At 36.4% G+C, this 14,964-nt stretch overlaps 1 protein-coding gene across 4 annotated transcripts in view; it reads right to left on the bottom strand.

Annotated features, from left to right (window-relative positions):
- Positions 1–14,964, bottom strand: part of EPS15 (epidermal growth factor receptor pathway substrate 15) — a 147,153-nt gene that overhangs the window by 28,385 nt on the left and 103,804 nt on the right. For all 4 annotated transcript variants that reach the window (XM_023727084.1, XM_023727085.1, XM_023727086.1 and 1 more), the window contains 6 exons: positions 12,266–12,463; positions 5,839–6,042; positions 4,205–4,321; positions 3,862–3,952; positions 2,729–2,764; positions 229–365 (listed from right to left, as the gene is read on the bottom strand). In XM_023727084.1, coding sequence (XP_023582852.1) covers positions 229–365; positions 2,729–2,764; positions 3,862–3,952; positions 4,205–4,321; positions 5,839–6,042; positions 12,266–12,463 — 783 coding nt within the window. The remainder of the gene's footprint in view (positions 1–228; positions 366–2,728; positions 2,765–3,861; positions 3,953–4,204; positions 4,322–5,838; positions 6,043–12,265; positions 12,464–14,964) is intronic.

Here is a 14,964-nt window from a genome sequence, read left to right as displayed (position 1 = left end):
ACTCGACTTTTTTATGCCATAAGTTTTTCTAGTCAATTCCACTGTGTGATCAAGCTGTGACATGCCAGTTTGTACCAAAAACTAGACAGGTTGGGATGAGACCGAAATTCTTGTATGGTCCTCCAGAAGTAATCTAAAAGAGGGTTCTTTAATCATTGTATATTTCAGGAAGCTCACTTAGGACACTTGCTACCCATTTAATGTGACAGTTTTAACTTTCCCACTTACCGATGTATTACTGTTACTGCTGGCTGCACTGAAAGGGTCAGTACTCGAAGTGGCAAAAGGATCAGCAGAAGATTGCTTGAAGAAACAGTCAGATGCAAATGGATCTGAACCTTTGAAAGGATCACCTCCAAATGGATCTAAGGAAATACAGCACAAATGTAAGAAACCAAAAAATCATTACCCTAAATGTCCTGTTGCTTGATGGCATGCTAAGGGCTTTAATTGAAAAAAATTTCGAACTCCTGTAGAAATGCAGAAATCTAAGTTAGGTACTTTGTAGTGTGAATATTGATCATAAAAAAGTACTGACAGTGTACCTAGTTAAATAGTCTTAATTAACATTCTTTCCTATTTGTCATCATTCATCCAAAGCAAATCAATATTCCAACATTTGCTTATGCAAACATTTCCCGTATGCTAGGTTTAAATAATTCATTCCTCTAAGATGGTAATTCCTATTCTTTTGGGGACTACAGATTCCTTTCAGGTTTTGATAAAAGATATAGACTATTTTACCTAATAAACTTACTTTTAAAAATTAGCATATAATTTCAAGTGATCCCATTTTAAGACACCTTATTTTTTTTTCTTTGTTTTATTGTGTTTTTGGTGAAACTTTATATAGCAAATTAGGTTCCTATTTAACAATGTCTATACATATTGTTCAGTGACACTGGTTACGTTTTGCACATTCTGTCAACATTCTCATTATTTCCATTCTGGTTTCCATTTCCATTAATCTAGCTTCCCTGCCACCTCTACCCCAACCTTCTCATCTTTGATTTAGGGTCTCACAAAGATGATTTTTTTTTTTTAAATGAGCACAGTACTCACAGGTGACATTTTATGAACCAATCTGTTATTTAGCTGAAAGGTGACCTCTGTGAGCGGTTTCAGATCAAAGTTTAAAGGGTATCTCAGGGCAATACTCTCAGGGGTTCCTCTAGTCTCTATTGGCCCAGAAAGTCTGGCCATTTTTTTTTTTTTTTTAAGAATTTGAGTTTTGTTAAAATCCCTTATTTTATGCTATTCTAACTAAAGAAAACAACAAGGATAAAAACTTCTAAGAGTATTTCTCTCTTAGAGCTCAAGGCTAACAGTCAATAATTTGAAACAGGTTTGGGAAGCAAAACTAAATGGTAAACCAGGTATGCTTTATTCTAATGCAAAAATCTTGTAGAAAGAATATCTTTAAAATTTCCCTAATGATAGTTTAAATTTTTCTTGCAATAAAGTCTGTTTAGCTTGATCTGTTTTTGATATTTATAAATAATGTCCTTATGATTTTATCCAACATTGTTTGCTAACATTAGTGAGTTACTTAGGACAAAGCATAATTCAGGAGGAAAAATCAGGCACTGAATGAATGATTGATCTGTGATATTAAAAGCTGAGGCCCCTAGCAGCCATCTAAGATGCATCAATTGGTCCCAATCCCCCTGGAGCAAAGGAGAATGAAGAACATCAAAGACACAACGAAAATATTAGCCCAAGAGACAAAAGGGCCACATAAACCAGAGACTCCACCAGCCTGAGACCAGAACTCGATGGTGCCCGGCTACCACCAATGACCCCCGCTACAGGGAACACAACAGAGTCCCTGACAAAGCAGGAGAAAAGTGGAGTGTAGAACTCAAATTCTAGTAAAACGACCAGACTTAATGGTCTGAAACTGGAGGAACCCCAGAAGACATGGCCCCTCGACTCTGTTAACCCAGAACTAAAACCATTCCCGAAGCCAACTCTCCAGACAAAGATTAGACTGGACTACAAGACATAAAATGATACTCATGAAGAGTGTGCTTCTTAGTCCAAGTAGATACACAAGACTAAATGGGCAGCTCCTGTCTGGAGGTGAGATGAGAAGGCAGAAAGGGACAGGAGCTGGTTGAATGGACATGGGAAACCCTGGGTGGAAAGGGGGAGCATGCTGTCACATTACAGGGAAAGCAACAGGGTCACATAACAATGTGTGTATAAATTTTTGTATGAGAAACTAACTTGAGCTGTAAACTTTCACTTAAAGCACAATTAAAAAAAAAAAAAAGTTGCGGCTCCTAGATAAGACTAATTAGAGCCTGACATTTAGCAGTTCTACAGGATGTTTCCTTTTCCCCCATTCATGCAAACGGGCTATAAACTTAGGAAAACAAAATTTAAGTTCTAAACCCTGTAGTAGTACAGATCATTATGCTCATGTAATCAGGAGAAATCAGTGTAAAGATTATTTAAAGTACCAAAGTAGAAGTACTAATGTTATATTTTTTTAAAGTAAAGCTAACAGTTTATTAAGCAAATTCACAAGAGTACACCACTCCCCTTTTGAAAATGCCAGGCACATACAACTTCTCACTAGTGCCTTAGATCAGTTTCAAAACTGAATAAAAAGGAAGTCCATTCCCTATAACTACTCAATATGTGACCCCCCCCCCCACCATTCCTACCTAAATCACAAGCATAACCAAGTTAAACCTAAGATGGACCTCAGTAATATACTAACCAATTTTCCCAAAAGGATCATCCTTGAAAGGATCACCTGTAATAAAATAAATAAGCAGAAATCAAAACAACAACATTTACTGTTGTAGAACCATTACTTATTTTGGAAATAAAATAAAACGCAAAAGAGCTTTGACACAAGTGGTATTTAACATAGTTTACAATGACAGCAGATATTTTATCAGACATGCTTCTTCAATAAGACAGTAGGCACCTTAAGGATGGGGATCAGGCTCCTGATCCGCCTACAGCTTTCACTCTTTTAAAAGAATGGCACTGGCACTTTTAATAAACAATTGTTGGTTTCGCTGGAGATTGCCCAATCTCCTCTGCTGCTCTATAACATCTCTATCCTTCAGACCCTATCTTGAAGAAGAAAACATACTCTTAATCAAAAGTTCCTAAAACATCATCAAAAGCTTAATTTCAGGTTTAGTTGCCCGAGGAGGACAAATACTAGCAAATATGGGCATATAAACTCTCACTCTTTCCTCTACTATCATTATAACAAGCAGGCTTTCAAAACTATAAGCCCTATTCTTATATAGTGTGATGGACTGAATTGTGTCCCCCCAAAAATGTGTGTATCAATTTGGCTAGGCCATGATTTCCAGTGTTGTGTGGTTGTCCTCCATTTTGTGATTGTAATTTTACATTAAGGAGGATTAGGGTGCGATTGTAACACCACCCTAACCCAGGTCACATCCCTGATCTAATGTAAAGGGAATTTCCCTGTGGTGTGGCCTGTACCACCTTTTATCTCTTGTAAGAGATAAAGGGACGCAAGTAGAGAATTGGGGAACCTCAAACCACCAAGAAAGCAGTGCCGGGAACAGAGCACATCCTTCGGACCTGAGGTTCCTGCACTGAGATGCTCCCAGACCAAGGAAAGACTGATGCATCCCAAGGACCTTCCTCCAGAGCCAACACAGAGAGAGCCTTCTGGAGCTGATGCCCTGAATTTAGACTTAGAGCCTACTGGACTGTGAGGGAATAAACTTCTCTTTGTTAAAGCCATCCACTTGTGGTATTCCTGTTAGAGCAGCACTAGATGACTAAGACATATGGTTTATATATTTTAAAAAACTTTTTTTTTTTTTTGTAAATCAATGATATAAAAATAAGAGTACTTACTGCCAACAAAAGGATCAGACTGGAAGAAATCCAAGTTTGTATCTGCCACTGGATCTGTCAGTGAGCTTGATTCTACATTAAATGGATCTTCCTAAAAAATAACGTTAAAAAAATTTTTTTAGGAACCGAAGAAGTTTTAAAGGGTAACATCTTAAAATAAAATAAACATCAGATCATATGTATGTTTTGAAAAATCAACTGAATGTAGTTTAACAAATATTTCCATTGTCAAAAAGTATACTTGACACATTTTTCTCTTTTTTAAGCCTAAAACAGTGTGCAACTCAGCTTTTCTTAGCATAAAACCAGTGATAAGAACATTTAAATATAAAATAGTTTTTACCTCTTTTGAGTGTTTGTCACTGTTAAATTCAGGACAAGCTTTTCCATTAACAGCTGCAGTCACCACTTCCTTTTCATAAGTCATACCAGTAGGTGGTATTTCAGGGCTACTTCTTGCCTACAAAATATTGATGCTATATGAATTAACAATTATACCTTTCTGCTCGACAGAGGAAACTGACGAAGGACAATCAAAAATTATAAAAACAACAACCACACATACACAAAAAAGACAAGTAGAATATAAGCCTTGAATGACTCCTTCTCCTATAATCTTTCTTAAGAAAATGGTTTCACCAACCACTGAAGTCACCAGAAACCTTCAGGTCATTCTTAACCACTTCCCTTTCAGTCATCCCCAAAGTCGTGGAATCAGACACCAAGTCCTATCAAGTCTATATCATATTTCTTTCTCAAGTCTTTCACCTCCTCTCTATCCTCAATGTCACTATCACTTACTTACAGGATCAACATTCCTGATCCAGATTACTGTAGTAGTCTTCCAACTGCCTTCCTGCTTCCAACATCGGCCCTTCCAGTCTATCCTCCTTACAGCAGTCAAAGTAAAAGATCTAAAATGTGAATCTGATCATGACCTTCTGGTTAAAAGTCCTTCAATGGCTCCTCTTTGCCTTCTAGGTTTAAATTAGTAGGTAATAAGCTTAAGAAGTAGCAGGGGCAATCTCCATCTCACATCACCCTTAAGTCTTTGAAAGATAGCTGAGTAATCTGTCTTTTGTGCTTAAAAGAATATTGTACAGTAATATATCCAAGATGGCACTACCTAAATAAATTCAAGTCTATTAATTTTACATTCTTAATATCTCATATTTGTATTCTTCTCATTATCCCTCCCGTTACTGCTTAAGTTCAGGCTAAAACAACTCTCACATGAACTATTCCAATAGTCTCTTAGCATATCTCTTTGCAACCATTTTCACTCTCCAATCTAATTTCTCATATTTTCAAAAGGGTAAACTTAATCATGTCACTTTTTGCTTAAAATTCTTTAATGGCTACTCACTGCAGGAAGATAAATCCCCAATGCTTCAAGATGAATCCAATTTTCTTACCCCTTCTGACCTAAAAGTGGTCGTCTTTAACCAGGTACACATCACAATCACCACGGAATTTGTTTTTAAAATATATGTACCCAGCTCCATTCCAGAAACTCTAGTTCAGCAAGTTTGAGGTGGGGCACAGACATCTTAATTTTGATAAACTATCATATCAGAGGTGATAAGATAGCCCCTACAGTAAATCTGCACATAGCTGGTGCTCTCTAAAAAATTGTTAAATGAACGTCCTCAACATTATATAATAAAGAGTTACTTCGGGCCTTACGTGAAGATACTTAAAAAACTTGAGAAAAAAATTACTAACTACATAACTACTGTCTTAAAAACATGTTCTATAGTAAATAAATTAGTTAAAATGACATTTTTACACTAATTAAAACTAGCACTACTGGATCAGTACTCATTCTCTGCTTCTAAAAACAAAGTCTCAATCATCCTCAGATGAGGCAAGACCACGTTTTTATTAGGTATGATGCCTACAAAATTTTGAGCTGAATCATTTTTTTTTTTTTTTCTCTGAAGTTATCAATAAAGGCTACAAAACTATTAGACTCACTGGAGATTCCTGGTGTATGGGCTCAGCCTCTAGGTTGCTCTGGCCTTCAGCTTGCTCATTAAGGTTGGCTGTTTCACTGCTGCTGGTGCTGAGGCTGCAGTAATCTACAGCACCATTTACAAGAATGCTGTGCGGACTACTGCACCAATTTAACTGATGGTTATGGTTTTCTAGTTCTTTCATTTCCATTAGTTTCATTTGCATCTGTCAACACAAAACAGAAATACAAAACAGAATTTATTACTAGAAAGACATGCAATGTAAAAATGGCTATACCCTTAGACTTGGTCTAAAATAAATTTGCTTTCTTTAAGGAGAACTTCCTTGGAATGTAGCGTAACTTAGAGGAAAGATTTCAGTAATCCCTCCCAGTAAGTTCCTCTCTTCAAATTCCAGTTACACATGGATTTAGTTTTGTACATTTTTTCAAAACTCCAAGAATTGTGATTCAAATGTCTGCAAATTGGCAGTCCTTTAGATAAAGAAGGGCCAGGGTATTGGGAGAAAGATAGCAAAGTGGCAGGGCGAGAGGAAAAATTTTTGTGATGAAGCTTTAGAAGAGATAAAACAAATTGAGAGACAGTACACACAGGGCCTTGGAACCTTCCCATAAGCAGTCATATTGGGAAAGAGGAAACGAAGACAAAGGTAAAATGAGCTAACTTCCTATGCTTTGGCATTATTCATTAGTGCTCTAGGGCCCTACGAAGTATTCTCTAAATCTAAGCTATACCAAGCAGGTTAAATAAATGACATTCAAGTTTTTCTGACCTCAAACATCCAAGTGACTTTATATTCCAGGGAAAATACTGGGAAAGAGAAGGTAGAATTCAATAAATTCTAAGGTGTACAAAAAGAAAAATACTGGCAACCAGAGGCAAGAAAAACCTATGCTTGTTTATACCAAGATCTATAATAAAAACAGATTTACAAATATCTAAAAGAAATTGAGAAGGCAAATCAAAAAAAATTGTTTTTTTCTAGTGAAAAAGGGATAATAAATGGAATCTTACTGAGTAGTACTCATCTTTCATAAAATATTTAAAAATGACATTGGAACTCCCTTTATTTAGCATGCTTGTGGTTTTTTTGTTTTTAGCAAATATAAAAATTACCTATTGACCTTTCATAAGCTTACTCAAGGCTCTAGTCTCACAGTCTTATTTTCCCCTTATGGTTTTAAGTTGCTCAAGTTGGAATCTATAATTAACCACAAGTCTTTCCAGGGCTATAACCTGGGAAAAAAACATGATACTAGATTAGGAGACAGGTTTAAATCTAGTTCTGTCATCTTCTAGCTAGGTGATCTTAGCCAAAGTAACCTCTCCAAGCCTCTATTTCTTAATCTATAAAGGGAGTACCTCCACAGAGGATTGTTAGGTAAATCAAAAGAGACAATATCTTTGAAAGAACTCTGTAAAATGCAAAGGTCTACGTAAATGATGGACAATGTGGGTAAAAGTGCTTAGCACACTGCAATTCCCACTCTTACATCAGTTTTTTCCAGCACCTTGTTTTCCCCCTGCCTTTTCCACTAATTCACCCTATTTTTAAAAAGTTAAAGATCTTAAATCTTCATGGCAGAGGCCACACCTTTTGGTATCAATTTTTATCTCCAATGCCTAAAACAATGATGCATACTGTAAGTGCTCAATATATGTTCGCTGGATGAACACCGTAGTGTATTTATAAATTAAACAGTGGGCATCAATAAGCATATACAGGTAGTCCCTGTGTTACGAAAGTGATCCGTTCCTAACTATGTCTTTAAGTCATTAAGCCAAACTTGTGGGTGAGCTGGAACAGGTGCATTTCTCATTTAGCCTTACTTCAGTGCAACAAAAGGCTTGAAGCCTTTTCAATGATTTAAAAGCTGCCCATGCAGCAAGTTAAGGTGATTTGTGATGAAGAATTTGTTGCAAGTAGGGGTTGGTTTGATCGTTTCAAAGTGAGGGTAAATTTACATAACGTTAAAGACCAAGTACAAGCTGTCCATAATTTGGACGTTTGTAACCCAGGGAATGCCTGTGTATGTACCAAATTGTATTGTATTTAGAATTTAAATATACTCTGTATATTTGTAGTTTTATAGAGCAGTGGCCTGTCAACTTTTTTTACTTTCACCCATGGATATATATTTTACATCCTAAGCCAGTACATGTTTATGTATATATTTGGATGTGTCTATGTGTATATGTATATATAAACACATACATGTACATATACAATGTAGACACATACATAAAATGTGTCTGTATATAAGCACATAATATGCATATTATACATACATATACACACACAGTGATGAAACAAGTTTTATGAAATGATACCATTACTGTATATAATGGACTCTGATGTTTCCTATTCTCTGCTATTTCAATCTTTAAAACATTTTTATTATGACCATTACACCAATTTCATGATCCACTGCAACCTTACAGTTTAAAATTAAAAACCTTAAACATTAAAATAACATCACACAGAAGAAGGAGTAAGTGGAAACACCTGCCTAGCAAACAACTAACTATGACAGTTCGCTCCTTAAAGTTATTTCTGAGACATCCATTAAAATCTTGAACAAAACTAGGCTTTCCTATGTCTGGCTCTCCCACACATCTGTCTCTAAGCCTGTGTTCTTCCTACGGTGGAATCTTACTAGTTTCTGTGTAAATTCAAAGGACATTAAAAAAAAAAAAAAATCAAGCAATTAACACAAGTTCGTTGCAAACTGTGCAAGAGAAATGCAATAAACTATTAGAATGCTAGAGATACTTAGATAAAAATAGCACATATTATATAAGTAACGTGTAGATTTAAGATTAGAGTTTCTTTGCTTCATTCTTGTGGCAAAAACTAGGTAAGAAGAGGAAAGAGGAAGATTTGATGAGTCAGAAAGATCATCAGCTACCCTTTTCAGAAACCTTTAGTTTAACTTTAGAGAGCCATGAAAGGCTCAGGCAAACTTACAGCCAGTCTTTCATTTTTATAGATCCATGAGCACATACTGCTCTCTGCCGAAAGGACACATAACAGCCACTAAGTCAAACACTGTAAGAAATTGGTGTATTTATTCTTAAAGTTTGGAGATCAGATACGAGGATATAATTTCTTCCACAGATCCCAAATATATTCTGGTACTCTAGGTAGTACAATTTTCTGAGGCTCTTTTCCTTAGTCACATTTTTTTTTCCCTCAGTGATGACTTAGAATACTCAGAGCTCTTTCTACTTTAAGAATTTATACTCCCTCTTTTGAAAGAAGCTCTCTTTCAAAAAACTCAAAGACAAGAAAATGAAAAGATAAGCCAGAGGTTTGGAGAAAAAATTTACAAAGCTTTTATCTGATAAAGGACTTGTATCTAGAATATATAAATAACTCTTATAATTAAATAAGAAACAATAAACAACCCAATTGAAAAATGGGCAAAAGATTTAAATAGACGTTTCACCTAAGAAGATACGTGAAGAGCTAAACAGCATGTGAAAAGATACTCAACATCATTAGTCATTAGGGAAATGCAAATTAAAGCCACAATGAGATACCTATTGCTTTACATCTACTAGAATGAACATAGTTAAGAAGACAGACAATAAAAGTGTTGGTGAAGCTGTGGAAAAACTCATACTATTCATGGGAATGTAAAATGGTGTAGCCACTTTGAAAAAATAGTTTGGCAGTTTCTTAAAAAGTTAAACATAACTTTACCACGTGACCAACTATTCCAAACCTGAGAGAAATGAAAACGTATGTTCACACACAGATTTGTATGCAAATTTTTGTAACAGTGTTATTCATTTCATAATAGCCAAAAAGTAGAAAGAATCCAAATGTCTGTTAACTGGTGAATAGATAAACAAATGAATTCCATACAATGGAATATTACTGAGTAATAAAATGAAACATAATATCAATACATTCTACAACATGGATGAACCTCAAAAACATCATGCTAAGTGAAAGAAGCCACATGTAAAAGACTACATATTGTATAATTACATTTAAATGAAACATCCAGAAAAGGCAACTTTATACAGACAGAAAGCAGATTAGTGGTAACTGGGAGTAGGAGTAGTCAGGAGACTGACTACAAATAGGGACAAAGGATCCTTTGGGAGTGATAATAAAAATATTCTATAACAATTTCACGTGTGATGTTTGCACAACTCTAAATTTACTTTTAAAAAAATCACTGAACCGTGTCCTTAAAATTGGTAAGTTTTATGCTATGTAAATTATGCCTCAAAAAAGCTGCTTTAAAAAAAAGTAAAAGAAGAAAGCTATTTTAAAGAATACCCATTCAGAGGGGAGAGGTGGGGATGGAAAAACACTAAATAGACAATAAATAAGTAGTAACTTTGGTGAAGGGTAAGACAATACACAATACTGGGGAAGCCAGCACAACTTGTACGAGGCAAGGTCATGGAAGCTCCATAGACACATCCAAACTCTCTGAGGGACCGAATTACTGGGCTGAGGGCTGTGGGGACCATGGTCTTGGGAAACATCGAGTTCAACTGGCATAACATAGTTTATAAACAAAATGTTCTACATTCTACTTTGATGAGTAGCGTCTGGGGTTTTTAAAAGCTTGTGGGCGGCTATCTAAGATACTCCACTGGTCTCACCCCTTCAGGAGCAAGGGAGAATGAAGAAAACTAAAGATACAAGGGAAAGATTAGTCCAAAGGACTAAGGGACCATAACTACCTCAGCCTCCACCAGACTGAGTCCAGTCCAACTAGATGGTGCCTGACTACCACCATTGACTGTGCATAATAGAAGGTCCTGGACAGAGCTGGAGAAAAATGTAGAACAAAATTCTAACTCACAAAAAAAGACCAGACTTACTGGCCTGACAGAGAATGGAGAAACCCCAAGAGTATGGCCCTCGGATACTCTTTTAGCTCAGTAATGAAGTCACTCCTGAGGTTCACCCTTCAACCAAAAACTGCACAGGCCCAAAAAACAAAACGAGACTAAAGGGGCACACCAGCCCACGGGCAAGGACTAGAGGGCAAAAGGGGACAGGAAAGCTGGTGATGGGGAACCCAAGGTTGAGAAGGGAGAGTGTTGACATGTCGTGGGGTTGGTAACCGATGTCACAAAACATGTGTGCTGTTTAACGAGAAGCTGGTTTGTTCTATAAACCTTCATCTTAAGTACAATAAAAAAAACAAAAAAGAATACCCATTCATTCTGATAGCATTCTCACTAGGATAATTCTTTCTTTTGGGTTACCTGTTTATTCAGTACCTATACTGTATTAACTATAGGGTCACTATGAGTTGGAACTGACTTGACAGCAACAGGTTTGGTTTGGTTTTTTATGCTGCAACAAGATCTGTGCTAAATGACAGAAAAAAAAAAAAATGTGTAAGTTCCTAGATCAAAGAGCTCAGTCTGCTGGAGAGACAGATATATAAACAAATACATAGGAGAAAATGTGACTATTGCAGTAACAGAAGTGTAGAGTACTACATGTGCCCAACAAAGGCAGAGCTCAGAAAATGCCATAAAGAAATAACAGCTTAAACTATGTCCTCCTACAAGATGAGTCAGTAGATATCATCTACCAGACAAGTGGGAGAACGAAGCGTATAAGAGGAAGGACTTAATTATATATAATACTTAACCAAGAAAACTGGACAGGGCTTGGAAGACCTGGATTCTAGACTATGGCTCTTCTAATGGCTATGTAACCATGGGCAAGTTACTTAAACTTCTTTGACTTCAGTTTGTTCAAAATGACAGGAATGGGCAACATGATCTCTATGATCCTATCTAACCACCTCACCTATCATTCTATAAGATACTATTCTCCATTTAAGGAAGCCTAGAAATAAAAAGGCAAATGATCTATATACAGGACCCATGGCAACATTACTACACATTTATCTCTCTCTATAAGGAACAATTTCCCAATTAAAAAAGTAAATGTGTCCAAATGAGCAAAATGGATTTCAAAATTAGAATCACAAAAGGGAGAATAGTGGGTTACCGTTTACAAAAATAAGCAACATTTATTGAGCATTTACGTACCAAACAATATGCTAAAAATGCCTCAGAGGTTTTGCTTCATTTAATCTTTACAGCGGCTGCAACAGGTAGGAGTATTATTAATTCTCTGATTTTAAAGATGAGGAATCTGACACTAAAGTGATTCAACAAGTAAGTGGCAGAGCCAGCACTTCAACCTAGACTATCTAACTACAAAGTTTTAACTACTACTCTGAAGATAATCATCAGATGTACAAGATGTATGATAATTTTAACTTATGACAGGTGACAAGAAACCTATCTGGGTAAAACCATTGAAAAATGAATAATAAACTAAGCAGCGTGAGAAGGAGCAAAAGTTGAGAAAGAATCAAAAGGATATATACATGAGGGCCCATCTGATCTTACTTCTCACTTCCACAGTGACTTACTGAACTGATTTCCTGTTGTGAATCTTGTAGATGCTGTTGAAGAGGTCCCAAATGAGCCTTCCCTGACTCCACACTCTCCTCTAATTCTGCTGTCTCTTGCTGTAGGCGGCTCAGCTCTTCTCTGGCTTTAGCCAGTTCTTCTTCATAAGTGGAGATCTGTGATTCTTGACTAGTTAATTCAGCTTTCAGAGAAGAGATCTATAATATAGAGGTGAATGGGGAAAAAAAGGAATTAAAAGAAGAGATGTCATTAAAACATTCCATTATGTAACACTTTTACTGTTTAGCTTATTATTTTGGAGTTTTTTTTTTTTTTTGGTGTTTATTTTTGATGTTTCACAAAGGCGACTGGGGGAGGGATAGAGGAAATTTCAGGCATAGTTATCATTGTTGCTGTTAGGTGCCATCAAGTTGGTTCTGACTCAGTGACCCTACGTACAACAGAACAAAACACTGCCCAGTCCTGTGCCATCCTCACAATCATTGTTATGTTTGAGCCCACTGCTGCACCCACTGTGTGTCAATCCATCTTGTTGAGGGTCTTCCTCTTTTTCACTAATCCTCTACTTTACCAAGCACGATGATTTTCTCCAGGGACTGGTCCCTCCTGATAACATATCCAAGGTACGTGAGATGAAGTCTCGCCATCCTCGCTTCTAAGGACTATTCTGGCTGTACTTATTCCGAGATAGATTTTTTCGTTCCTCTGGCAGTCCATGATGTATTCAACATTCTTTGCTAACACCATAATTTCAAAGGCATCAATTCTTCTTCAGTCTTCCTTATTCACTGTCCGGCTTTCACATGTATATGAGACGATACTGTGGCTTAGGGTCAGGCACACCTTAGTCCTCAAAGTGACATCTTTGCTTTTTAACACTTTAAAGAGATCTTTTGTTTTGCAGCAGATATGCCCAATGCAATACATCCTTTGATTTCTTGACTGCTGCTTTCACGGGCATTGATTGTGGATCCAAATATAATGAAATCCTGGACAACTTCAATATTTTCTCCATTTATCATGATATTGCTTAGTGGTTCAGTTGTGAGGATTTTTGTTTTCTTTATGTTAAGGTGTAATCCATTCTGAAGGCTTTGATCTTCATCATTAAGTGTTTCAAGTCCTCTTCACTTTCAGCAAACAAGGTCGTGTTATCTACATATCGTAGGTTGTTAATGAGTCTTCCTCCAATTCTGACGCTGTATTCTTCTTCATATTGTCCAGGTTCTTTTTTTTTTTTTTTTTGGTTCAGCATACAGATTGAATAAGTATAGTGAAAGGATACAACCCCACCTTTCCTGATTTTAAACCACGCAGTATTCCCTTGTTCTGTTTGAATGACCGTCTCTTGGTCTACATGGACAGGTTCCACATGAGCACAATTAAGTGTTCTGGAATTCCCATTCTTTGCAATGTTATTCACAATTTGTTATGACCCACAGAATCAAATTCCTATGCACAGTCAATAAAACAGAAGTAAACATCTTTCTGGTATTCTCTGCTTTCAGTGAAGATTCATCTGACATCAGTAATGATATTCCTGGTTCCACATTCTCTTCTGAATCCGGCTTGAATTTCTGGCAGTTCCCTATCAATGTACTTCTGCAACCATTTTTTGAATGATCTTCAGCAAAATTTTACTTGTGTGTGATATTAATGATATTGTTCAATAATTTGCACATTATGTTGGATCATCTTTCTTTGGAATGGGCACATATATGGATCTCTTCCAGTTGGTTAGCCAGGTAGCTATCTTCCAAATTTCTTCACATAGATGAGTGAGCGTGTCCAGCACTGCATTCATTTGTTGAAACATCTCAGTTGGTATTCCATGAATTCCTGGAGTCTTGTTTTTTGTTTTTCGCTAATGCCTTCAGTGCAGCTTGGACTACTTCCATCAATACCATTGGTTCTTGTTCATATGCTATGCCCTGAAATGGCTGAATGTTGACCAGTTCTTTTGGGTACAGTAACTATATTCCTTCCATCTTCTTTTGATGTTTTCCACATCATTTAATATTTTCCCTGTACAATCCTTCAATATTGAAACTTGAGGCTGGAATCTTTTCCTCAGCTCTTTTAGCTTGAGAAATGCCGAGCGTGTTCTTCCCTTTTGGTTTTCTAACTCCAGGTCTTTGAACATTTCATTATAATACTTTACTTTGTTTTCTCGAGCTGCCCTTTGAAATCTTCTGTTCAGCTCTCTTACTTCATCATTTCTTGCATTTGTTTTAGCTGCTCTACATTCAAGAGCAATTTTCAGAGTCTCTTCTGACATCCATTTTAGTCTTTTCTTTCTGTCTGTCTTTTTAATGACCACTTGTTTTCTTCATCTATGATGGCCTTGATGTTATTCCACAACTCATCTGGTCTTCAGTAATTAGTGTTCAACGCATCAAATCTATTCTTTTTTTTTTTTTTCTATTTTATTGTACTTCATGTGAAGGCTTATAGAACAAATGGCTTCTCAGGAAACAGTAATACACATGTTGTTTTATGACATTGGTTAACAGACCCACAACATATTAACCCTCTAAATTCTCGACCTTTTTTATTTTTTTTTTGGTGAAAATACGCATAGCCAAAGATACACCATTTCAAAAATATCTACATACACAGTTCAGTGACATTGACTACGCTCTTCCAATTGTGCTGTTATTCTCACTTAAGATGAAGGCTTACAGAACAAAATAGTTTC

The sequence above is a fragment of the Trichechus manatus genome, unplaced genomic scaffold, assembly GCF_000243295.1.
Source record: "Trichechus manatus latirostris isolate Lorelei unplaced genomic scaffold, TriManLat1.0 scaffold00015, whole genome shotgun sequence".
NCBI classification, from domain to species: Eukaryota; Metazoa; Chordata; class Mammalia; order Sirenia; family Trichechidae; genus Trichechus; species Trichechus manatus.
The sequence above is the reverse complement of the archived record's forward strand: the minus strand, read 5'-3'. Positions and strand labels throughout refer to the sequence as shown.